At 42.1% G+C, this 27,562-nt stretch overlaps 2 protein-coding genes across 4 annotated transcripts in view; both read left to right on the top strand.

The window, feature by feature from the left end:
- The window catches only part of LOC135219943 (farnesyl pyrophosphate synthase-like), a 375,303-nt gene that overhangs the window by 169,229 nt on the left and 178,512 nt on the right, over positions 1 to 27,562 (top strand). The window lies entirely within an intron of this gene.
- The window catches only part of LOC135219942 (threonine synthase-like 2), a 159,145-nt gene that overhangs the window by 98,024 nt on the left and 33,559 nt on the right, over positions 1 to 27,562 (top strand). For 2 of the 3 annotated variants that reach the window (XM_064257178.1, XM_064257177.1), the window contains one exon: positions 15,744 to 15,858. In XM_064257178.1, coding sequence (XP_064113248.1) covers positions 15,744 to 15,858 — 115 coding nt within the window. Of the gene's footprint in view, positions 1 to 15,743; positions 15,864 to 27,562 lie in introns of all 3 variants that reach the window. The other variant, XM_064257179.1, reaches the window with a different exon arrangement.

Below are 27,562 nucleotides of genomic sequence, written 5' to 3'. Positions count from 1 at the left end.
CAGGACTCCGATCAGGAAGGAGCCCTAGTAAGATGGGAAAGAGCGAGAAGACATACAGGCTCAAGCTAGCCCGGAGCGACAAGGTAGCGCGGAGGGTGGGCAAGGCCAGTACCCCCCACTCCGCACCAACCGGCCGGACCGAGAAGCCGGAGAGGTCGAGACCAGTCTGGGTCTGTCCCGACTCCCTAACCCTCCGCCTGAGGGGAGAGAGGGAGGCAGGCTCGGGTATGAGGAGCGAGCAAGGGCAGACGACCCGCCCCCGCCCGACTCTATGGAAAAAAAAGAGCGGGATGGGGGGGGAAGAATGACTGGACAGCGTCTGGCTGGCCCGTGATCACGAAGTGACCACGAGGCGGTAAGACCAACACACAACTAAGGCCTAAGACAACCACTGATCAGGGAAATGCTATCGGGAAGCATACAGAACTGAAAAGCGGAGGCAAATAAGCCCACTGGGCCGAACCAACTGATCAGAGAGATGCTATAGGGAAGCAACCGAACTGATGAGCGGTAGTATGGGCTCAAAGAGCCAGGTCCTAGGCTAAGCCAGACGCCTAACTAACCTAACAATAATAAAATACACAGTAATATAAATAAATAAATGAAAGAAAGAAAACAATATAGCAGGAGAAAAAATCCAGGAGTGTACGACTAACCGAAGGCAAGTCTACCACTCAAAGCTAGTCAGAGGCCGATACTAAGAACCTGGACTAGGGTCTGGATAGAAGAAGCCTACGTAAGGTAAATACATGCATGCATGACAAACCTGAGTAGACCGTCCCCTAAGTAAAGCGGATAATCATAAAGAGCGAAGATAAATAAGGGGATGTTCTAGGTATGGGAGACCAAGAACGAACCCATAACGAGGCAGAACCATGCTGCCATGCTTCTGACCCCGAGATCGTATTTATACCTAAAAAACGGCAAATACTGTCTCAGGGCCGGAAAAAAGCAACTAACCGTAAATACTGAGTACTTAACTTAGCTGCTGCGATAGCTGCACGCTCCATAATAGAAAATCCAATGAAAGGGCACAAAAAAAAACAAACAAGAGAGGAAAAAATATCACAACCGTCTCGTGGGTGCTAACTTGAAAGGATGTGCACCAGAGGCGCAGCAGTCGGCAGCATGGGATGGAGTAGTAGGTAGTAAACGAGCTGCTCACGTTCTGGTGGGTTCGGCTCCCCTCTTGGAGGGATTTTGTAGTGGGAGATTTCTATTGGCATTTGGCTCGTGGTAGTGGTCTCACTCGCTAGTGTTCATACCGACACCCTCCTGGAGGTGAGCGATGTCAGTTATACTGACCCTTTTCTTTATTTTATTTATTCTCTGGTATGTGTTAGTACATTTACCCTAGAAATAATAGATTAAAGGATATTTCGCGCAGCGACACGAGCTGAGCCCAGAAATGAAATGACAGAAAAAAATAAAATAAGGAAAAACAAAGAACAAGATAAAGTATGGATGAGAGAATACTCATTAATACTACATATGAGTCAATAACGCAGCATACCTACGAAGAAATAAATTACGATATGACAACAGAAAAGCAAATCCCGAAGAGGCTCTACCCAGATCTACACAATGACGGGAAAGAGGAAAAAATAGACAAGAAAGACAAAATCTGCAACCTTTTGAAAAGAGGGAATTGCAGATTTGGAGAAAGATGTTACTACAAACATCCTAAGATATGTCAAAACTATGAAATATATGGTAAATGTGCAATACTTAGATGGATATGGGGATGATTGCAGAGATCTGCATCCAAAAATATGTAAAAACCTAAAAGAAGGAAAAGGATGTAAGTTCGACAAAAAATGCAAATATATTGCACCCTGTTAGCCATGAATCATAATCAAATAAATAACCAACCCAAGTAATAAAATCCAAAATAAGAAAGAAACAAATAAAGAGAGAAATCAAGAATATCAGGTAAAAGAGAAAAGCAAACCACCAATGAGATATGCAGAGGTGTCAGCAAAAAATTTCAAAGCATCAGCTCCGAAATTCTACTCAAGAGATAATAACTGTATTTATTATGCAAGAGGATATTGCAGAAACGGAGAAAATTGCAGATTCAGACACAAAATGAATAATTATGATGAAGGAAGATCAAATATTATGGAAAAGTTGGATTTTTTAATGTCAGAATTTCTGGAAATGAAAAAAAGAACAACATACCAGAACAGGAAAGAGACATGGGAAAATCCTTATTACTACCATTATTAAATGAAGGAGAAAAACACGCAAACCATCATAGTGATGAATGCGCAGGGTTTAGTTACGAGTAACTCAAAAAGAAAAATAGAGTACTTAGAGAACTAACCCAAAATGAAAGAAAATAGATATAATGAATATAAGTGAAACCTGATATTCCAAGAGACTGGGAATGATGATCAAATAAAAGGTTCCAAACTTATAGATCAGATAGAAAAAATAGGAATCAAGGGGAACCGCAATTATATGGGAAAAGACAAAAAAACAATGGAAAAATATATGAGAAATATAGTAACTCAGAATGTGAACTAATAGCGGTAGAATTTGAATCTGAAAAATTGATGAACATAGTAATATATAGACCTCCTAATACTAAAGAGTTTGACTTAATAATTGAAAAATTGGATGATATATGTAGAAATCACAAGGACTGGACTATTCTCCTATCTGGTGACTTCAACTTTCCTTTCGTAGAATGGAAAGAACGAATAGGAGATTGTGGTTGTACTTATACATATAAAAAAGAGAGTAATAGTAGTGCAGAAGATAAGAGGCAATTTGAAAAGCTATTAGATATGCTACTAGAATACAACATTCAACAAATAAATCACCTGCCAACAAGAAAGGAAAATACTTTAGACCTAGTATTTGTGAACGAGATGAATTATGTTAAAGAAATAATAGTTTATAATGCGAGTATTTCAGACCATAATGTCATAGAATTAACAGTTCATTCCAAAGCAAGTGAAAATAGAGATAAGCAAGAAATGAAAAAGTGGGAAGGATATGGAAAATACAACTTCTACAGTAAAAATATAAAATAAAAGGTCAGAAATTAATGAAGAATTAAACAAAGATTGGGATAACATTTTCGTAAGTGATGACATAAGGGTAAATACGGAGATATTATATAAAATAATGGAGATAGTGGAAAAAATATATATACCGAAGAAGAAAAGAAATAAACATCATTCATGCATACCAAGAGACAGAAGGATCTTGTTCCAGAAAATCAGAAAGTAGAAAAAAGGTCTTGCAAAAGAAAAAAATGCATGGAAAGTTATAGAACTAAAAAGTAAGATAGAAAATGCAGAACAAAAGATTATACAATCAAAAGAAAATGAAAAACGGGACTTGGAAGAAAAAACCCTATTAAATATCAAGCAAACCCCAAACTATTATACTCATATGCGAAGAAGATGAATAAAAGAAGAATAGAAATAGTGGCCCTCTGAGAATTGGAAAGGGAGATTAACGAATGAAAAAAAAGGGGAAAATTTGCAACATTACTGGCCAGAAATGATATAAAGAGAGAATTCACCCCTAGAATAGATAATGAAGATAATGATATAGAAGTAAGGGAAGAAAATAGTGAATAATTAGCTGACATAGAAATTAATGAAGCTGATATTGTGCAGGCAATTAATGAAATTAAAAATGGAGCTGCTGCAGGGCCGGATGGAGTCCCTGCTATTTTGTTAAAGAAAGTAGTTCATTCTATCGCAAAGCCACTTGCAATATTATTAAGACAAAGTGTAGATACAGGCAAGATTTATGATGAAGCACAAAACATTAGCATATTATCACCCCATACTTTCAAAAGTGATCAAGACTAGAGGCAAGTAATTATAGGCCTGTGAGTCTAACATCACATATTATGAAAGTGTATGAAAGGGTAATGAAGAAAAATATTATGAAACATTTAATAAAAAATAATTTGTTTAATATAGGACAACACGGTTTCGTACCCGGAAAAAGTACACAAACCCAACTGTTAGTCCACCGTGAGAACATATTCAAAAATATGAAAAGCGGAAATGAAACAGATGTGGTTTATCTAGACTTTGCAAAAGCTTTTGACAAAGTAGACCATAATATATTAGCAAAGAAAATTAGAAAACACAATATCGTAGATAAAGTAGGAAGATGGTTAAAAGAATTTTTACACAACAGAAAACAGATAGTTATTGCAAACGATGAGAAATCGGATGAAACCAAGGTAATATCCGGTGTGCCACAAGGTACGGTGCTAGCTGCAATATTGTTTGTTATTATGATTGAAGACATAGACAGTAATGTTAAGGATTCGGTAGTGAGTAGTTTCGCTGATGACACAAGAATAATTAGAGAAATTACTTGTGATGAAGATAGGAACGCTCTACAAAGAGACCTTAACAAAGTATATGATTGGGCAGAGGTAAATAGGATGGTATTTAACTCTGATAAATTTGAATCAATAAATTATGGAGACAGAGAAGGAAAGCTATATGCATATAGGGGACCTAATAATGAGACAATCACAAATAAGGAAGCAGTTAAAGACCAAGGTGTGATGATGAATAGGAACATGTTATGCAATGATCAAATAGCAATTCTGTTGGCAAAATGTAAAGCAAAAATGGGAATGTTGTTACGGCACTTCAAAACAAGAAAAGCTGAACACATGATTATGCTTTATAAAACATATGTTCGTAGTCCACTTGAATATTGCAATATGATATGGTACCCACACTATCAAAAGGATATTGCACAAATAGAGAGTGTACAAAGGTCCTTTACAGCTAGAATAGAAGAAGTTAAGGACCTAGACTACTGGGAAAGACTACAATCCTTAAAATTATATAGTCTAGAAAGGAGAAGAGAACGCTACATGATAATTCAGGCATGGAAACAGATAGAAGGAATAACAGAAAATATCATGGAACTAAAAATATCAGAAAGAGCAAGCAGAGGTAGATTAATAGTGCCCAAAACTATACCAGGAAAAATAAGGAAAGCACACAGGACATTAATCCACTACGCACCAGCATCGATAATGCAGCGTCTATTCAATGCGTTGCCAGCTCATCTGAGGAATATATCAGGAGTGAGCGTAGATGTGTTTAAGAATAAGCTCGACAAATATCTAAACTGCATCCCAGACCATCCAAGATTGGAAGATGCAAAATATACCGGAAGATGTACTAGCAACTCTCTGGTAGACATTAGAGGCGCCTCACACTGAGGGACCTGGGGCAACCCGAACGAACTGTAAGGTCTGTAAGGTAAGGTAAGGTAAGGACTCATGGGGCCGCTGTGGGGACGACGATGACTCTGTCCATACCTGGGTATGTGGCACCACCTCACCTGGTGTACACTGAACACATGACCACGGTAACACCTTCAGTGGTCGTGTCATCAGTGCCACATACTTCGAGGGCAGACCCATTTCTGCCCCCTCCTCCTCCAGGTTACATGGTCCTCTCTCCCCAAGCAACTTACGATCGGCCCCAGAGACCATCCCTGCTAGACCTTCCTCCTGTATCTGTGCCCATGCCTGCAGCTGTACCAGTTCCTGACCATGTGAGTGCTGTTGTGGTGTAGGTGTCCCTGGTCCCAGCTGCCCTGGAGCCTGCTGCTTCAGCAGCTGCTTCACTGGCACCTTGGATGGGGGATCTGACTGCTGCGCTGAGGAAGCTGACGAAGAAGAAGGCCAAGAAGAAGCGTAAGGTGTCGTCATCCTCGTCTTCGTCATCGTTGTCTGCCACCTCTTTCACTTCTTCTGAGGCTTCCCTGCCGAGTAAGAAGGATGTCTCTTCCCGCCACCCCCCCCAAAGTCTTGTTCTGGGACTTCTAAGGGTCTGTCTCGCCACTCTGGTGAGACAGGTATGCCTTCCGCTGGTCCTTCTGTTCCTTCGGGATCGGGAACTGCCTCGTCACCCCCAGGGGCATGCAGGTCAGGGACTGTAGGAGTTCAGGCTTCAGCTTGTGCTTCTATACCTAGTCCGAGAGGGTAATGAAAGGGTAATGAAGAAAAATATTATGAAACATTTAATAAAAAATAATTTGTTTAATATAGGACAACACGGTTTCGTACCCGGAAAAAGTACACAAACCCAACTGTTAGTCCACCGTGAGAACATATTCAAAAATATGAAAAGCGGAAATGAAACAGATGTGGTTTATCTAGACTTTGCAAAAGCTTTTGACAAAGTAGACCATAATATATTAGCAAAGAAAATTAGAAAACACAATATCGTAGATAAAGTAGGAAGATGGTTAAAAGAATTTTTACACAACAGAAAACAGATAGTTATTGCAAACGATGAGAAATCGGATGAAACCAAGGTAATATCCGGTGTGCCACAAGGTACGGTGCTAGCTGCAATATTGTTTGTTATTATGATTGAAGACATAGACAGTAATGTTAAGGATTCGGTAGTGAGTAGTTTCGCTGATGACACAAGAATAAGTAGAGAAATTACTTGTGATGAAGATAGGAACGCTCTACAAAGAGACCTTAACAAAGTATATGATTGGGCAGAGGTAAATAGGATGGTATTTAACTCTGATAAATTTGAATCAATAAATTATGGAGACAGAGAAGGAAAGCTATATGCTTATAGGGGACCTAATAATGAGACAATCACAAATAAGGAAGCAGTTAAAGACCTTGGTGTGATGATGAATAGGAACATGTTATGCAATGATCAAATAGCAATTCTGTTGGCAAAATGTAAAGCAAAAATGGGAATGTTGTTACGGCACTTCAAAACAAGAAAAGCTGAACACATGATTATGCTTTATAAAACATATGTTCGTAGTCCACTTGAATATTGCAATATGATATGGTACCCACACTATCAAAAGGATATTGCACAAAATAGTAGAGTACAAAGGTCCTTTACAGCTAGAATAGAAGAAGTTAAGGACCTAGACTACTGGGAAAGACTACGTCCTTAAAACTTCTAAGTCTAGAAAGGAGAAATGGGGGAAGAACGCTACATGATAATTCAGGCATGGAAACAGATAGAAGGAATAGCAGAAAATATCATGGAACTAAAAATATCAGAAAGAGCAAGCAGAGGTAGATTAATAGTGCCCAAAACTATACCAGGAAAAATAAGGAAAGCACACAGGACATTAATCCACTACGCACCAGCATCGATAATGCAGCGTCTATTCAATGCGTTGCCAGCTCATCTGAGGAATATATCAGGAGTGAGCGTAGATGTGTTTAAGAATAAGCTCGACAAATATCTAAACTGCATCCCAGACCATCCAAGATTGGAAGATGCAAAATATACCGGAAGATGTACTAGCAACTCTCTGGTAGACATTAGAGGCGCCTCACACTGAGGGACCTGGGGCAACCCGAACGAACTGTAAGGTCTGTAAGGTAAGGTAAGGTAAGGACTCATGGGGCCGCTGTGGGGACGACGATGACTCTGTCCATACCTGGGTATGTGGCACCACCTCACCTGGTGTACACTGAACACATGACCACGGTAACACCTTCAGTGGTCGTGTCATCAGTGCCACATACTTCGAGGGCAGACCCATTTCTGCCCCCTCCTCCTCCAGGTTACATGGTCCTCTCTCCCCAAGCAACTTACGATCGGCCCCAGAGACCATCCCTGCTAGACCTTCCTCCTGTATCTGTGCCCATGCCTGCAGCTGTACCAGTTCCTGACCATGTGAGTGCTGTTGTGGTGTAGGTGTCCCTGGTCCCAGCTGCCCTGGAGCCTGCTGCTTCAGCAGCTGCTTCACTGGCACCTTGGATGGGGGATCTGACTGCTGCGCTGAGGAAGCTGACGAAGAAGAAGGCCAAGAAGAAGCGTAAGGTGTCGTCATCCTCGTCTTCGTCATCGTTGTCTGCCACCTCTTTCACTTCTTCTGAGGCTTCCCTGCCGAGTAAGAAGGATGTCTCTTCCCGCCACCCCCCCCAAAGTCTTGTTCTGGGACTTCTAAGGGTCTGTCTCGCCACTCTGGTGAGACAGGTATGCCTTCCGCTGGTCCTTCTGTTCCTTCGGGATCGGGAACTGCCTCGTCACCCCCAGGGGCATGCAGGTCAGGGACTGTAGGAGTTCAGGCTTCAGCTTGTGCTTCTATACCTAGTCCGAGAGGGGGTCTAGGGGACTGTTTCGGGTTCTCATTTGCGAGTTTTCCCGAGTCCACGCAAGTCAGTGATGCTGAGTCCGCTCACCGTCATGACTGAGGTTGATGTGACGGTCTCGCGAGACCATGCAAGCGTAGGGTTAGGACCCCAGAACGACTCCAACTGCGAAGGGTGGTCAGAGGGAGCTACCGTCGACCCTTCCCCTTGGTCATTGTGCTGATGAATCAGCCCAATGACCACTGCAAAGGTCCTCTGAATCTCGGGAGTGACTGCGTCCTGAGGAGAAGGACCATCAAGTCCTTCCTAGGATTAGTCCCTCCCTCAATCCTCTTCTTCCAGAAGAAATAGCCTCAACAGACCCCATATGATCTCCTTGAACCACTTGAACGTACAACCTCTCAGGTCCTAAGACCATGCCAGAAATGTAAACTCTTGTGGCCGAACCATGGGAAGAACACTCCCCAGGGTTACCCCTGGTCGCCTCACCCTTCCCAGTGTATCCCGAGAAGTTGAAGGGACGGGTGAGGAAGATTGGACACTCCTGCTCGCCCTGCTTGCAGAACTAACAGATGGGGTGGGCTGCGAACGATCACCAACTCGCGGTGATGATCAATTTGCTGGTCTAGAGGAGCACTCTCCCTGTGGAGAAACGCTGCCCTGGGAACTGGAACAACGCTCACAGAGATTCCGACCTCTTTGAAGACTGGTACGCATCGTGAGTACAGTACTCACTCTCATCACACAGGTGGACTCTGTTCTTTGCCCAATCGTTGGTCACGCTCGCTCCAGGCATCATGTAGCGCTTCTCCTGACGTGCGTGAGCATTGTTCCGGTTCTCGGGGCAGCATTCCTCCACAGGGAGAGCGCTCCTCTAGACCTGCAAATTGATCATCACCAACCCGCAGTGATGATCAATTCGCAGGGCGAGCAGGAGTGTCCGATCTTCCTCACCTGTCCTTCAGCTTCCTCGGGATACACCGGGAGGGGCGAGGCAACCAGGGGTAACCCTGGGGAGTGTTCTTCCCTGGGTTCAGCCACAAGAGTTTACATTCCCGGCATGGTCTTATGCCCCGAGAGGTCGTACACTCAAGTGGTCTGAGGAGATCATAGGGGGTCTGTTGAGGCTCTTCCTTCTGGAAGAAGAGGATTGAGGGAGGGACTCATCCTGGAAGGACTTGACGGTCCTTCTCCTCAGGATGCAGTCACTCCTGAGATTCAGAGGACTTTTGCAGAGGTCATCTGGCTGATTCGTCAGCACAATGACCTAGGGGAAGGGTTGACGGTTGCTCCCTCTGACTGCCCTTTGCAGTTGGAGTCATTCTGGGGTCCTAACCCTTTGCAGTTGCAGTCATTCTGAGGTCCTAAGAAGGAACCCAGGGCTTCTGTGGGCTTACTGTGGTCCTCCTTTGAAGGCTTGTTGTACCAGGTGAATAATCTTGTCTCGGGGCAAGAGAATTCGCTTAGGTCCAACAGATTGGACAAGCTGCTTCCCCCTCCTCTACCTTGACAGAGGCATTTCTACACGCCCTCAGAAAACCCCTTGCTGACCAAACAGGTTGACCTGGAGCTAGTTCGCGTAATTCCTGGCTTGCCTCTGCAGAACCTTGTTGCCGAGAACCTCTGGTTCAGACAGCATGAGGCAGTGGTCTTGGAAGCTACTGCTATGGCAGCTTTCCATGCGGGACCAATAGTTCCAGGGGGAGATTTGGCTCCCTGAAGACTTTGCCAGTCTGGAGGTAGGGCTATTTCCTACCTGGCCCACCAGATGGCAAACCTGTGGGCCAACCTGTTTCTTAGGAGGAGGGACGCTGTCCTGAATTGTGTAACCAGGTCTTCTGGGCCAGAGTCGTTATTGGTGTTAAGAAACGGATTGTTGCTGGGTTCCTTCTCTTTTCCCTAGAGAGATGGTGGACACTGCGGTGGATAAGCGGAGAGCTGAAGATAACAACTGACTTGTCCATCAGGCAGTTGCTAAGACCTCTGGGCCATTTCGTGCAACTGTGGCTGGGCCTTCGAGCCAAGCTAGCTCTTCCTCCGCCTCCAAGAAGACTCCTCCTTTGATGGGGGGATGCGAAGAAAGACCCAGTCTTCTTTGTTCACTTTGAAAGGGGATCAACAACACCCCTTTCAGCTTCCCTTCTCTCATGGGAAGGGAAGTAAGCGAAAGAAGAAAACTGAGAAATGCTAGGGACGGCGTTCCCCCTCAGCTGCTGCCATCGAAGGGGGGTTGCCTGGCAAACCATTGGGCAACATGGCAGTGCTATGGAGCCGAGACCTGGGTGGTGGATGTCCTTTGCGAGGGATATCTTCTGCCCTTCAAGTCGAGGCCACCTCTCACCAAAACTCCAGTCCAACTACAAACTTACATCCCTGGTTCAGCCAAGGATCTGGCACTGAAGGAAGAGGTGCAATCAATGCTGAGCAAGGGAGCTGTGGAAGTCGTACAGGATCCGTAACCAGGGTTCTACACCCGAGTCTTCCTGGTGGAGGAGGCTATGGAGGGCTGGAGACCAGTGATAGATCTGTTTTCCTTGAACCAATTCGTTCACCAGACTCGGTTCACGATGGAAAGGCACGCTTTGTGCTCGCTTTATCAGGGAGAACAACATCATGCTTTCGATGGACCTGAAGGATGCTTATTTTCAGATACCCATTCATCAGTCCTCTAGGAAGTACCTTCACTTTATCCTCGAGTGGACGGTGTTCCATATAGGACACTTTGTTTCGGACTCTCGACCTCCCTTCGGGTATTCACAAGTGTGTTCACCCTGGTGTCTGCTTGGTCCCACTCGGTCAGGATACATCTCTTGAGGTATCTCGACAATTGGCTAGTCCTGGTGAGCTCGCTCTTGCAGTTGCTGAAGGACAGGGATGACAGCTTCTCGATTTTTGGCACGATCTCGGGATCATGATAAATTTCGAGAAGTCAGATCTCATTCCCAAGCAGAGGATAAATTACGTATCTGAGCATGCTGATTGCTACAGTAGCAGCATGGTTTTACCCACAGACTTGGTAGGTCATGATAGGTCACCTGTCGTCACTACAGAAGCTAGTCCCTCGTGAGCGTCTTCACCTGCAGTCTATTTGATGGAGACTAAAGAAGTGTTGGTCACAGGCTCGGGATCCTCAATCCTTTCTTATCCCTCTAACAGAGGAAGTGAGGAAGGATTTAGCCTAGTGGCTAGATGACAGGAACCTCTTATAGGAGTAGAGTTGCACACTCCCCCTCCGGACATGCTTCTGTTCTCAGACACATTGAACGAGGGTTGGGGCGCACACCTGGAGGAGTTGCTGACCGCAGGAGTGTGGGAACAACACGACAAGCACCTTCACATCAATATTCTGGAACTAAAGGTGGCTTTCTTAGCCCTCCAAGAGTTCCAGGATCAAGTGAGGGGACACTTCATGGCGTTGATGAGTGACAACACCACAGTAGTGGTATATGTCAACAAACAGGGGGCTTAGTGTCTCTCCCCTTGCATCAGTTGACAGTGCAGGTGTATGAGTGGGCTGCAGCACACTCAGTAGAGCTGTTGGCTAGGTGCATCCCAGGCAAGAGGAATGTAGTGGCAGACAAGCTCAGTCGCCAGAATCAGGAAGTAGGGACAGTGGTCCCTACACCCAGACGTGGCAGAAAGGCTGTTCGACCTGTGGGGGCGTCCAGTGGTAGATCTGTTCGCCACCCAGCACAATAGACAACTTAAGGTTTCCTTTTCCCATGGGCAGCTGCAGAGGACGGTTCCAACATCCATGGGATATTCTCCAAGTTTATGCCTTTTCCCTGTTCTGCCTGATTCACAAGGTGCTTGGGCACCAGGAATCTTCAGATGATTCTGGTGGCTCCCAAATGACTGCAGGCTGTTTGGTATCCCGATCTGTTGGCTCTTCTTTCCAAGGCACCGTGAGAGATTCCCCCGTGACACAACCTTCTATGTCAGCCACACATAGAGCAGTACGGTCCATGTCTTGTTGGCTGGTGGTTATCCGCCATCTCTTGCGAGCAAGAGGCTTTTCTCGCTGAGCAGCAACAGAGATGGCAGGATACCTCAAACAGTCCTTTGCAGTAGTGTACCAGGGAAAGTAGGCCATCTTCTGTGGTTGGTGTCATGGATGGGGTCTCTCTCCCCTCAGAGCCACTCTTCAGCAGATTGTAGACTTCCTAGTCTTTCTTCGCCGAGAGAGGCTCCTCTCTCTCTCTACAGTTAAAGGCTATAGGTCTGCCTTGGTCCTGGTCCTGAAACTGCAAGGAGTGGATATTTCCACTTCTATGCAGATCTCTCTCCTTATGAAGAGCTTTGAGAGGTCTTGCCCACCCAGGAAACTCAGGCCTCCTGAGTGGGATAAGACTCTTGTCTTAGGAATTTGACTTGTGAACCTTACAAGCCCCTCTGAGAGTCGTCAGACCAGGATCTGACCCTCAAGACCATCTTTTTACTGGCCCTGGCATCAGCGAAGAGAGTAGGCGAACTTCATGGTCTCTCTTATGATGTTAAACATTCAAGGGGATGGGGATCTCTTACGCTCGAGTTTGTCCCGTATTTCGTAGCTAAGACTCGGAATCCTTCGGTCCCTGACGCTAGATTAGAGTCCTTTACGATTCCCCCCAGAGGACTTTTGTGGTAATGACCTAGAAAAGATGCTACTTTGTCCCGTTAAAGTGTTACGGTGCTATCGGAAGAGAACTCGTTATCTCCGGCCTGAGTGTCGATGCCTCTTTGTTAGCACCAGGGTGACCAAGAAAGAGGTGTCCAAGAACACTATCTCTATTTGGCTTCGTGAGGTGATCAGGAAAGCATACTCCTGTGAAGGGAGGTATGACACTGATACCTTTCATCTGAGAGCGCACGAAGTCAGAGGTCCTACCCTTGTGGAACCTGTCGGTTTCACAGGTATTGAAGGCAGGGGTTTGGTCCAACCAGACCACCTTCACCTCCTTCTACCTTCGGGGTATAGCCCATAAGTCTTTGGATACCTTTTCCTTGGGACCCGTGGTGGCTGCTCAACAAGTTGTGTAGCTTACCCAGCTCCTCTAACTGGACAAGGTTGCATCTCGCCTTGTGTGAATGAGAGTGTGACTGGCTTCTCTTCTTCCTTCATCTGTCTCTCTTCCTATGTGCAGAGAGCTGCAGTTGTCACAGGCTGGAATGGGCGGTCAATGCAGACAAGCTATATTACTGATCTCCATTCTGTTCCCTTTCATTGGGGTGTAGAAGCATGTATCCGTCCCTTCCCTAACAAGGATGGAAGAGGATATTATCATGAGACAAACCCAATACTTATATATTTGTCATTTTGCTTCCGGCTATAAAGTTCTTGTTTGCCATTCATAAGAGGCTACATTTGCCTCCTTTATGAATTGGTCCAGAGGTCTGGCCATTGGTCACGCAATTCCCATACTCCAACCAAATGGGCAGAGGCAAGGTTCCCCTCCTCGCTCTTACAACCAGGATGGGAACCTTGGTTGGGCGAACACCAGTCTGTTCACATGATGCTATCAGCTTCCTCCCTCCAATCATTGAGTCTTCCTAATGTATAAGACTGAGGGTTTGTATAACATGTAGGAACAAATCACAGTTTTTTAAAGTAAATTGTATTTTTCATAACTATACAAACTTGAGGTCATTTACATTTTATGCCCACATCTTGCTACCCCTCAATCTGTTCCTGGGCCTAAAGCAAAGTGGAATGTTTATGTGCAGTCGGCAGGATTCCCAACTATCAGACAAGCAGTTACTGCCTAACTACCTTGTTGTTATTCTTCTGCAACCGATTTCCAGCCTTCGCTAAAAGTAATTCCTAATGAAAAGGACCTCAGGTTTGTATAGTTAGGAAAAATACAATTTACTTTTAAAAATTATGATTTAAAGGACATTTGTAGCTTAATGCGTATAGTATATGAATCACAGTGATGTGACAAGACTCATAAATTGGCTATGTGTGAAAAAAGCACTACACAGTATCAAGGTTGAGGTGGGTTGATGCCAACTCCAAAACAACGAATACCTGAGCACGACAGGGATTTGTAGGTGAGAGGCAGCATTAACTTATACCTCTCATGATAGTTGTGAGGGTAGAGCGCTTCACTGTACGTCCTGATTTCTTGGTTCCTAGGGTCGTACCAGTGAGCCTATGAAATTATTATCAACTAAAAAATTCCCCTTTTGTTAACATATATGAAAATAAATTAATTCTGAGGTAGAGCAAATTAAATATTAAAGAACAGTGGTAGCTTAATGCATATATATGAATCATGGTGATGTAATAAGACTCATAAATCGGCTATGTGCGACAAAAGCACTGGTACACAGTTATCAAGGTTTATCAAGGTTGAGGTGGGTTGATGCTGACTCCAAAATAACGAATACCTGAGGGCGCCAGGGATATGTAGGCGACAGGCACCATTAACTTATTCCTCTCGTGATAGCTGTGTGGGTAGAGCGCTTCACTGTACATCCTGATTTCTTGGTTCCTAGGTTTGCGCCCATGAGCTGATGATATTATTATCAACTAAAAAACTCCCCTTCAGTTAACATATAGGAAAATATATTCATTCCGAGCTAAATTAGATATTTAAGGACATTTGTAGCTTAACCCTTAATGGACAGGTTAATATAGTGATATGCAGCCCCTTAGGCCAAGTAAACTTTGAGGTCGGCCAATTTACAAAAAACAAATCAATGCAAATGTATATGGTCAAAGGAAAAAAATTCTAAAAAATTTTCCCTACCCTCCACAAGAAGTTGAAAATGACTATTTACAACCCCTTGTGGGGCCTCTTTTACAAAGCAATTGTAAATTTTACCAACATATGCTTAATATATGTTTATCTACAGGATCAATCTGTCCACCACCATAAACCTGTTATTACTACTCCCGAGAATCAATCCGTCCTTTAAGGGTTAATGTGTGTGTTGTGTGTGTGTGTATATATATATATATATATATATATATATATATATATATATATAAATATATATATCATATATATATATATATATATATATATTATATATATATATATATATATATATATATATATATATATATATATATATATATATATATATATATATATATAATATATATATAAATAAAGTTTTTTTTTGCCACGAAGGAAAAAATGAAAAAGCAAAAAAAAAAAAAAAAAACTTTATTTATACATAGCATCACGTTTTATATACTTCGTGATCAAGTTATTCATATACGTATATATATATATATATATATATTATATATATATATATAGATATATATATATATATATATATATATATATATATATATATATATATATATATATATACATATATATATATATATATATATATATATATATATATATATATATATATATATATATATATATATATATATATATATATATATATATATATATATATATATATATATATATATATGTTTATATATGTGTATATATATATATATATATATATATATATATATATATATATATATATATATATATATGTATGTATGTATGTATATATATATATATATATATATATATATATGTATATATATATATATATATATATATATATATATATATATATATATATATATATATACACACACACTCAATCACAAATGCCATATTTTTTAACTGCACATACCTGTTTCTTGCAGATTCTATGGTTGTTAGTGACACAGCAATAACCACAACGATGAAGACAGTGTATGCAGAGAACAAGTATGTCTTATGTCCACATACAGCAACAGCAGTATACTATCACCACCAAAGGTTTGGTAAATTTTTATTAGTATTATAATAATGTATCTGATATTACTTTTGAACAGTTCAGCACTCTTCAAGGGCGTCTTCACATTCATTCCCTGCAGGGGAGACTGAAGGAGTTTTGGTCCAAGGCCAGAGATTCCCATCATCTCCAGGTCCCTATGTCGGCATAGGTAAGAAGCGACCTTCTGTGGTGGCTGGATGACCAGAACCCGACATTGGGAGTTCTTCTTCATTCATCCTCTTCGGATCTGCTCCTGTTCTCGGACACCTCCTCCGAAGGTTGGGTTGCTCATCTCTAAAGAGCTCCTGGCCTAAGGGGCGTGGAGCTCACATGACAAACAATTCCACATGAACGTGTTGGAATTGAAAGCAGCTTTCCTGGGTCTTCAGGAGTTTCGAGAGAGGATGGTAGGGCACTCCATCGTTCTGATGTCAGACAAAACCATGGTGGTAACATGCATAAACAAACGGTGTTGGTGTGTTAGCCAACTTCACTCATTGACAGTCAAATTACACCAGTGGGCAATTGACAAGGTGGAACTCATGGCCAGGTGCCTTCCAGGAAAGAGGAATGTGATGGACGACAAGCTAAGTCATCAGAGTAAAGTTCTAGATAGGGAGCGGTCTCTGCATCAAGACATAGCAGACAGGGTATTTCACCTTTGGGGGAAGACCCATGTCAGACCTGTTCGCGAAGAGCTTCAACAGGAAGCTAGAGATCTACTGTTGGGGGGGTCCCTGATCCATTCGCTGTGGCTGAGGACGCCCCTTCAACATCCTTGGGACAATTTAGAAGTGTACGCCTACCCTCTGTTCTGCCTGATCTGTCATGTCCTGAACAAGGCGATGGGTTCCAGGAATCTCAGGATGACCCGGGTAATTCCTTTGTGGCCCCAAGCAGAGTGGTTCCCAGACCTGTCTCTTCTGTCAGTAGTTCCAAGAGAAATTCTCCCTTGGCATAACCTTCTCTGCCAACCTCATGTAGAGAGATTCCGCCAGTCGGAGACTGTCCAGTATCTCTTGTGAGCAAGAGGCTATTCTCACAAAGCAGCAACTCAGGTGTCTGGCTACCTCAGGAGATCTTCATCAACTGTGTACCAGGGCAAGTGGGGCCATCTACAGTGATTAGTGTCATCGACGAGGTTTCTCTCCACTCAGAACTTCTATTTAGTGGCTAATGGGTTCTCAATCTTCCGCAGAACTGAGAGGCATCTCTTTGTGTCTGTTATCGAAGACTACAGGGCTGCCTTAGGATTAGTCTAATCTGAAAGGCATGGACATCTCTTCATCCTGTAAGATCCCTATGTTGTTCAGGAGCTTTGAACAGTCTCGTTCAAACATCAAACATGGGCTCTTACTCTGGTACTGAGTAGCCTCACTCGGGCTCCATTCGAACCACTACATCGATTGTCAGGCAGGGAAATTGAAAACAGTTTTCCCCCTGGCCTTGACCTAATCAAAGAGAGCTGGTGAGCTTCATGGCCTAAATTGTGACGTAAAACACACCAGAGGTTGGAGGTCCGTAGCCTTCAAATTTGTGCCAGAATTTATAGCCTCTCCTAGAATTTGTAGCTAAGACTCAAAATTCCTCTGTTTACGACGACAGATTTGCCTCCATTTCCATTCCTTCCCTAAAGGAATTTGTTGACAACAATCCTCAAGAGTTATTGCTTTGTCCCATCAGAGCACTGTGTTGTTATCTAAAAAGGACTCGCCACCTAAGACTTAGGTATCATAGACTCTTTGTTAGCACTGAGGGAAGTGTCCAAGAATACCATTTCAATTTGGCGTTGTGAGGTGATCAGGCAAGCCTACTCCTCACCTTCAAGTTCTTTCACCAATACACACTGTGCATGCAAGAGCATATGACATCAGAGGAATAAGTTCCTCTCTGGCTTTGAAAAAGAACTTGTCTGTATATAGGATTTTGAATGCTGGTTCCTGCCTTCGGCAGACCACTTTTCACTTCCTTTTACCTGAAGGATATTACCCACAGGTCCTTGGAGACTTTTTCCTTGGGTCCGGTGGTGGCTGCCCAACAAGTTGTGTAGCTCATCCAGTGCCCCTGGCAGGACAGTTTGTATTATGCCTAAGATGATTGTGTGGGAGAGCAAATGAATGAGATGATTGGTCTCTTTCTTTCCATTTTTTCCATTCTTCATTCCTACAGGCAGATTGAAGATTAGACACATCATATGGTGGAACTGGTGTCATGCAGGTGAGTATGGCAGCCTCACTGTTATAGCACTTTATTTGTATGTTCCATACAACATACAAGTCTGCTTCTCAGCAGCATATACCCCTCCCTCCAGCAAGGGGAGTGAGGAATGGTGACAAACCCTTTGCTTGTGGCCGACATGCTTTGTTGCTTGAACAGATGAAGTTCTCTTTGTCTTCCATGTATGCAATGAATCTGGACATGTCTCATGGTATTTACTCCCAGTGGACTGAGTTTTAGATACCTACATATCTAATCTCTCAAAGGCTTAGACTCCCTTCTTTAGAACTCTCATTTCTAGGAAGAGTTTTCAGGTGTGCCAAACTTCCAGTCAATTCAGGATTCTCATACCTCCCTCCAAGTATGAGTGTATCGTATTGTTAAGACTCAAGGTTTGTTCCACATATGAACAAATGATAAATTTTTAATCAATTTGTATTTTTCATAACTAACAAACCTGAGGTCTTAACGTTGACTGCCCACCTCTAGCTGCCCCTTTAGTAATCCTGGGTTGGAAGAAAGACTAAATGCATCACGGGGTCCATCTCTTCTACGCCATAGATGCCATATGCCACAGAGTCCTGGCAAATACAAACTTTGATTGTTTTTTTTTTAACTTGTTTCCAGCTGGCAACGGAAGATTTATCCCAGGGGTCGGCAACCTTTTGAACACGCTGTGCCAGTTAATAATTTAATACATTTTTTTTAAGTACCTTGCGTGCCAGGTGCTATTTTTCAAGCCCTATTATAGATAATATACATATATCCTGGGGATAGGAAAATTAAAATCATAATTGTACTGTAATAGCCATTGTAATTATATTGTATTTTCCTGAACATGCATACAATAAATGTAATTCAAATATAATTTTTATTTATTTATTTTCTGCATCTATTATTGTCTGTAACAAAAACTATTTTAGGTTTGAAGTTTATACACTTAGTATTAATGCGATCCTTGCCCTTGCTTCCCTTTGACCAAAGTTGAAATTTCAGGTGAATATTTCGACACCTTGAGTTTCACGCAACCCTCAGAGTGATCCGTTGTAAGCCTGCTGCGATGAGGGTGAGGAGTGCTTCATTTGTGAAAATATCGCTCACATTGATATGTGGATCCATACGCTGATAGCAGTGCAAAAGCTACTTTCTTCATGCAATTGAATTTATCAGGTAGTGATGCCCAAGACCTTAAGATGGATGTTGCATGATCATTCTTACTGCTTTCCAGTATTTCTCGAAGATCTTTGAATTTAGCTGACCACAATGTTGAGGCCTGCATTTCTAATTCCTCAGTTTCCATCCACTCAAAGAGAGTCGTGTCCAAGTCACTGTATTTAAAGGTGTCCGGTCTGATTAAAAATGAAAACACTGGGCCCATGTGTTGAAAATCTTGAAACCTGATTGAGAATTCTGACTTTAATTCTTGCATGTACAGTTGTAGATCAGAAGTGTTGACTGGATGCATTGAAGATAAGTTTTTCAGATTTTTGAAATAACGGAAAGAGCCGGTTTCCACATCTGTTGAGTAGATTGCAAGCTTTGCAACAAATGCTTTCCAATTATCGTACAAATCCAATACCGTTTTTCCTGCACCTTGCAGGAGAAGATTGAACTCATTTAGATGTTTGGTGATGTCTGAGAGAAACATAAGTTTCACAATCCAATCTCCGTCTTCCAACTCAGGATAGTCTTGGCCTTTTTCTGATAAGAAAACCTTGATTTCATCAAAGCATCCCACAAATCTCTCCAATACCTTCCCACAACTTAACCACCTAACACTGCAATGCAAAGGTATATCTTTGTACACACTGTCCACCTCTTCAAGAAAAGCTTGAAACTGCCTGTGCGTAAGAGGAGAGTGTGCAACAACAAAATTCACTATTTTTGTGACAGTAGTCATCACCTTCTTGAGAACAAAGCTCGAGATCTTGGCACATAAATTTTCTTGATGAATTATGCAGTGCAATTTCAGAATGGGGTGCCCAATTTTCTCCTCAACCAACTTCGTAAAACCCTTGTTTTTCCCTACCATAGCAGGAGCACCATCCGTTGTAATTGCAAAAATCTTTCCTATGTCTACACCTCTGTTCTCAAAATGGTCGGTGAATGCCTTCAGTATGTCTTCTCCCTTGGTGGTTCCATACATAGGTTTAAGACAGCACAGTTCCTCGTGTACCTCTGTGTCACTATACCTGGCAAAAACAGCCAAGCGGGGAATGTCATTTATATCCACGCTTTCGTCCAGGGCAACACTGAACACAGGTGTAATTGTTAAAGCAACCGTTTGCTGCTGGGTTACATTATCAGCCATTTCAGAAATACGTCTCTCCACGGTCCTAGCTGAGACAGGCATGTCTTTTATCCTTGAGATAATCACGTGTTTGTTTGTTATTCCATCGAATAATACTTCAGAGCACTCTAGGAAAGCTGCTTTTATAAAATCTCCATCAGTAAAAGGCTTTCCATGCTTAGCAATACACAGAGCTAGTTTGTAACTGGCCTCAGTTTCATTACTTTTGCTAGCACTCAAGTTTTTAAACACATTACTCTGTTTTCCATAGCGGGATACTGCTTTTTTTGATCGCCTCAGCTTTGTCAGCACTATCCTTGAAAGTCTTTTCGTGCTTTGTTTCGAAATGTCTTTTAACACTTGATGTGCGGCATACGACATTCTCGCAGCAGAGAGCACACACAGCACGGTCATTCTGCTGAATAAATCCAAAGTCATTTGTCCATGACGACTGAAATGATCGGACATCAAGCTTGACTTTTTTCGCAGTAGCCATGGCGACAATTAAACTGGGAAGGGTGTTAAGTAAGGTGGCTAAAGAGTAACTGAAACAACAGCAGAGTACGATGCAATCACGTACCCCTCATCGTGATGAGTATGAAACGTTTTGTTACAATTCATGTATCATACTCGTCTAGCCTACATCTCGTCCAGCCTACATCTCGATGCAATCATGTACCGTACCCCTCATCATGAATATGAAACGTTTTTGTTTAATTCATGTATCATAGGAAAAAATTACTTTTTAATCATATGATTTGAAAGGAAATAAACCATATAGATAAGAATAATAATGCACAATACATATTCTCTCTCTCTCTCTCTCTCTCTCTCTCTCTCTCTCTCTCTCTCTCTCTCTCTCTCTCTCTCTCTCTATCTCTCCTATATATATATATATATATATATAATATATATTATATAATTAAATATATATAATATATTATATATTTATATATATTTATATCTATATATAGATATATATATATATATATATATATTATTTATATTATAATTAGATATATAAATATATATATATATAAATTTCTTTTTTGTTTTGTTAGGATTTTTCTTTGTCATTTCGAATCACATGCCGTGCCATATGCAAGCACTCGGCGTGCCATCTTTGGCACGCGTGCCATAGGTTGCCGACCCCTGATTTATCCTATTGTTAAGACCTCATGTTTGTTAGCTATGAAAAATACAAATTGATTAAAAATTTGTCATATTTTAAAGATTATTAATAATTTGACAATTAAAAAAAACAAGCTATTTATAAATGACTAAATTAATGCACACAATCTGGCCAATATACAACCACCACAGCATGACTATACATGTGCTTTAAGTGGTGGTCTTGCTTTAGAAGGTGTAGATCATCACAGGAAGGCGATGAAAGGCCAGGGTGGCTTCCATGAGCATGATCCCAGAGTACTACATTAAAGAAACTGAATGAATTATGCTCCAAGATCGTCATCAAGGAGTTTGCTGACAATCTTAATTGTCATTTGGAATACAGGCAGTTCCCAGTTATCATGGGGGTTCTGTTTCAACAGCTTGATGATAAGCGAAAATCACCGATAACAAAAAATTGGTGATTTATAGTGCTTTATGGCACCGATAACTGGATTTTGGCGCTGATAACCATTTAAGTGTGCCTCTGTTAGGCATACATCAATGTCTATAATCAGAAATTGGCGCATTTCGGTGCTAGAAATCGCCGATTTTTGGCACTAGACAAGCCCATAAAACAGGATCAGTGATAACCGAGGCCAGTGATAACTGGGAACTGCCTGTATTTTGAGGTGGCTTTTTGAGAACATTTAGCACAAATGACTGAACTGGTGTGTAATGATAATTTGGAGCTCCTTCATGACAATGTACTCGGTCACGTTGTATTGAAAATCCTCTAGATTTTTGGCTATGCCATTATGATAATCACCTGCCACCTACTCATCCACCCCTACTCTGCATTTTGCTCCCTACAACTTTCTCTTTCCAAATTTAAAATTAAAGCTGAGGAGTTACTTATTTTTACACCATGGAGGAGATCCATGACAAACAAAATAGATGGTGCCTAACTTTTTTTCAAGAATGGGACATTATGATGGTGTTTCAAGCCTGCAGGAGAGTGGAAACAGTTGATTAGGAAAATGGTGATTATTGGATTATTAGGATGGTAAAATTTAAATTATTTTGATATAAGCATAGTCTGGAAACCTTTTGATCATATCTTGTGCATTAGAAAGTGAATCTCTTTGTCAGTGAAACTGAAAGGTAGTGAAAGCAGTCTTTTTTTTGTTGGGGGGGGGGGGGGGGGGGGGGGCCATATTTTAAAATATTCCATCGTAATTATATGTTAAACCTGGAAGTTTGAAAGTCATTATAGAATGATAACACATGACACTTATGTATTAAAATTTTGTTCCTACACAAAAACAAACCTTCAGTCTTTACATAGGACTTAGCTTGCGGATGTGAGATGGAATAGGTGCTTAACTTTCAAAGTTGTTGACTAACGATGGTAGATGAAAGCCCCTCCCTCTCCACTTTGTTTTTGACTGCCGTCGTGTGAAGACACTTTGCGCTTTTATGCCTGACTGCTGTTTGCTTTCTATTTTATGAAGAAAGCCTAAGAATATGCTTAGGAGCATTTAGATCAGGGGTTTACAAACTTTTCCACCCCAAGTATCCTTTAAGGTATTTTTAATGTCAGTAATGTACCCCCTTCACTTTGTATAAAGTGGAAAACAAAACAAACTGAAAAAAATTCCATTGTGGTGTATATTTACAAGTACTATGTACTGAAGGGAATAAGTACATAATTTTCCTGACATAACCAATAATTTTGGAATACAAAGAATTCTATAAAAATTAAAGACAAATTTTCAAGGTTATGGTACTGATGTAAAAACAGATTACATTAAATATTATTACATCAGCTGCAAAGGGAGTTAATGAGATGGCTGAAACTGTTTTTCATCAACTAGCCTAGTCAGTCGAGAAGCAGTTTTTTACTGCGCATCAGTTCCACATTCATTTGAGACCCTGGTTTTAATCTTATGACAAGTAAGCTGGAAAATCCAGTTTCACATAGGTACGTTGATGGTAAAAGTAACGTGTGGATATGACAGATATTTTACACCAGAAAAAGACTAAAGACTCGCTAAAATATAGATCACAAGCACTGGAGCCATTCACAAGTTCAGTAAACTCTTCCTTCATAGCATCATTAACAGAAGCAACATCTGTATGGAAAGGGTTTCGAATTAGCTTTAAGTTTCCCTCAGACATCAGGAAAGTATCTCTTTATTTCATTTTGCAGTAAGGAAAGGTGATCCACCATTAAGTTTACCATCTGAACTGCAGTAGAAGTGTCTTGCCTGTCTGCAAGTGGGCGGCCAGGTCCATAACCCTAAAGACCTGTGGGAAGCACAGCTGACTGATCCTTGGTGTACCTCAGGTTGAAAACCCCTGATTTAGATCCTCACCAGTCTCCTCTGTACAAGTAGAATGTGGTGAACTACCACTTTTTGTATATGTAACCTACCAAATAATTAGATAGCTATTGTTTCTAACTTAACAGCAGCTAAAATTTGAAACCCGCAGTAGCGATTCTTTTGTTTTGTTGTAGGAACTAGTCCCGCCCACTATCGGGGGAGAGACGAACAACTAGGCGAAGGCCGGGCAATTTGTTTCTGCCGGTTGACGAAGGTGGTTTTCGATCCTCACCTATTGATGATTTAAAATTGGTCACCAGTTGTAATGGAAATTGGTGAAGTATTGTTTATTTATGGTAGCTTTTCACTTAGGATTTGTGGTAAAAGACCAAGTTTTCCTCACAATTGGACATAATTTTTCTAGTTTCAGATTTAGAAACGTTTTCCTGACTTTGACGATGTCTGACGCTAGTTTGTTGTCAACTCGCTATTGCACCATAGGACATAACACAAAATGACTTCATTAAAGTATCTCATGCACACAATTTGCACTTCATGCAGCGGTCAGGGGTATTTACCATTGTTAACGAGGAATGTAGTGACTGGGATACTAAACAATGGAAAGTTCTGTCTTCTCATTTAAATAAGTTAGAAAGGTATAGAAAGAGAAAGGCTAATCATAGGCATGAGAATACGACTGCTAGTCAGGATAATAACAATGACATACCTATCCCTACACCTGTTATGTCTCCTATTCCTTCTCCAGCCTTAACACCTCAACCCTTACCTAACTCCCTTGTTGACACCCCAATGCCATTGCCAATTTGGAGTCAAAGTTAGAGTCAAAATTTGACCATAAGTTTAATATCATTATAGTCTATGGCTCAATTAGGGTCTTCATTCAAAACCCTACTGGAGTAGGTGAGTAAGCAAGGTGTTGATAGTGCAAGTGAAGTGTTAGTGGAGGACCTGGCTAGCCATCCTGCTGATTCTCCTAGGCAAAAGTCCCTGGCACACTCCCCTGAACCTGGGAGAAGACATACCAGAAGGCCAAGGGAGATCAGCGGGGTCTGCCCAGGGGTAATTGGCCCCTCCGACGTGCCTGTTGCAGTTTCCTAGGCATCTCAAACAGCCCTTGGAAAGGCATCTTTACAGAGGTGTCAAAGCTTTTGTCTAGCTCAGAAGCATCCAGCCCGGAGAATAGGTGCCAGTGGCGTCTTGAGGAGAAGTCTAGGCTGTTGAAGAGGCCATCGTTGGAAGCGCCCACTACCCCTCAGGTGCCTCCCAAGAAGGATCAGCTGTCATGCAGTTTCCGGGATTCTCCTGAACATTTTTCTTCAGTTTGTGAGGATGAGGGAAGACATTTTAAAGAAGCTAAGAGAGCTTCTTCCAACAGACATAAGAGTTAGCACATCTGGGACAGTGGCTACTGAGCAACCATTGGCGTCTGTAATTGCTAGACCTCTTGAACCCCCAGTAACACCTAGACAATTTGTTTCTGTGTAGCGCCCATTAATGCCTGAACACTTAACGGCTACAAAGCACCCAGCAGTGCCCATTCATTTGTCTTCTCAGGAGTTTCCTGTAGTGCCCGAGCGCCTGCTCCCCTGTATGTTTTAGAACTTCCTGTAGTACCTGATCTTTCTGCTTTGGCGCCTAAGCTTCAGCAGTCTGTGTTGTCGACTGTTGATCCTTCTTTGGATCCTATTAAGAAGTTGGACAACATTTTCAAGTTTTTTAAAAACTTTCTACTGCACCATGCCTGACTTCAGACATTCTTTTATCTCCTGTTTCTTCAGTAGAAGAAGAGGCTCCTAGAGAAGTAGAAGAGGACTCGCCCTCAACAGCGTACAGGTCACTTTTTTGTTACCTGCTTTGTACCTACCCTAGTTTTTTTTTTTTTACTGCTGCAGCTCCTCATCTCCAGTGTCTACTTTCATGATGAGTGGCCAAACTGTGGATCTGAGTAAACTTCTTCCAAGAATGGTACTTTCGATGTCTGCTAAGGAGCTTAGGGAAGCAGACAAGTGGTTTTCGACCAAGAGAGCACAAGGTAAGTTCTGCTTCGCCTTTCCTCCTGTAAGACTGGCTCAGAGAAGGTATTTTTGTTATGCCACAGGAGAAGCTCCCTCACTGGATATGGTTCCCTCCACCCAGGGGGACTTCTTGGTGCTTACTGATCCATCTAAGAGATCGGACTTTTCCACAGCAAAAGTTATGTTTTCATCTGTGGAAATAGATCACTTGTTATGCAATCTGTTTAAGGTTTTTGAAGTAACCAGTTTTATGGACTGGGCAGTATGTGCTCTTGCTAGAGAGACTCAAGATTGCCCTCAACTCCCTCCCAAATAAGTAGTTGAAGTTTTGGGAATTCTTTCTTGTTTGGACAAGGGAGTCAGGAGACAGTGCTCATGAGTTAGCTCCCTTTCTACTATGGGAGTACTGAAGAAGAGGGCATAATGGGTCTCTTACACAGCTATGGGAAATACTTCTACCCAGAAGTCTGATCTTATTTTAACTCCCTTATTGAAGGATTTCTTGTTTCTGCAGGCCCCAGTGAATTACATTGCCTCATGCCTGTACAAGAAATCTACTCAGGAGCTCTTGTCTCAAGCTTCTAAGCCACCTAAAGAGCCTCCTGCTTTCTCTTCAAGGTCCGAAGCACCCGTTCAGAGACAGCCCTTTCAGGGAGAGAGAGTGAAACAACATACCAGAACAAGACCTACAGTGTGTTTCACAAACAAGTAACTAAGAAATTGTCCTCCAACCCTGCATCCAAGAGGTGGTCAACACACCCTCTCTGCTCCAGCGGAGCCAGACTCCACCTGTTTTGGGAAAGGTGGAAGGGAAAAGGTGCGGAACAGTGGATTGTTAAAATCCACAGAGGGCTATTCTGTCTACTTTAGGGAAGAACCTTCCTTAGGCAAGTATCTCATTGCCTTGACTGCATATTCCAAAAACTCAAGAGAAGTTTTATGGCCTCTAAGAGGAAGTCAGAGGATTAATCAGAGGGGTTTGACAATTGGTTGTTCATAGTACCAAAGGTGTCAGGAGGATGGAGACCGGTCGTGGATGTGAGCACTGAATTTTTTCATTTAGAAAATAAAATTCAGGATGGAAACAAACCACTCCATTCTGGTGTTAGTAGATATGCAGGATACATTTCCATGTTCAATTCATCCTTCATCATGAAAATATCTCAGATTTGTGTTCCAGGACCGAGTCTTGCAGTTCTGAGCTCTGTGCTTCAGAGTGCCGAGTGCCCCTCAAGTCTCCACACATGTTCTAGCTCCCCTAGCAAGTTGGCCTCATCTTATGGGAATCAACATTGCCCTGTATTTGGACGACTGGCTCCTTCGATCAACATCGAAGGGCCAATGCATGGAGGACCTTCACAAGACTTCAGTTAGCCCAAGAATTAGGTCTTCTCATAAACTTGTAGAAGTCCTAGCTGGTCCCATCTCAGGCGACAGTATATTTGGGGATGACGCTGAACTCTCAAGTTTTTTAGGCTTTTCCATCCCCCAAGAGAGCAGAATCCTGCCTCAAGACAATAAAAAGAGTTCCCGTGTCTTCATTCGTGCACAGTGAACATATGGATGAATCTGCTTGGAACATCAGCTTCCATGGAGCAGTTCATATCACTCAGAAGACTTCACACAAGAGTTTTGCAGTTCTACCTCAAGGCCAGCTGGGACAGAAAGAAGTATCTAGACCCTTTCTTTATTCCAATAACTCTGGAGATCAAACAACACTTGATTT

Source organism: Macrobrachium nipponense, chromosome 1, assembly GCF_015104395.2.
Source record: "Macrobrachium nipponense isolate FS-2020 chromosome 1, ASM1510439v2, whole genome shotgun sequence".
NCBI lineage: Eukaryota > Metazoa > Arthropoda > Malacostraca > Decapoda > Palaemonidae > Macrobrachium > Macrobrachium nipponense.
Note: the sequence above shows the minus strand (reverse complement) of the source record. Positions and strands in the feature narration are given on the sequence as shown.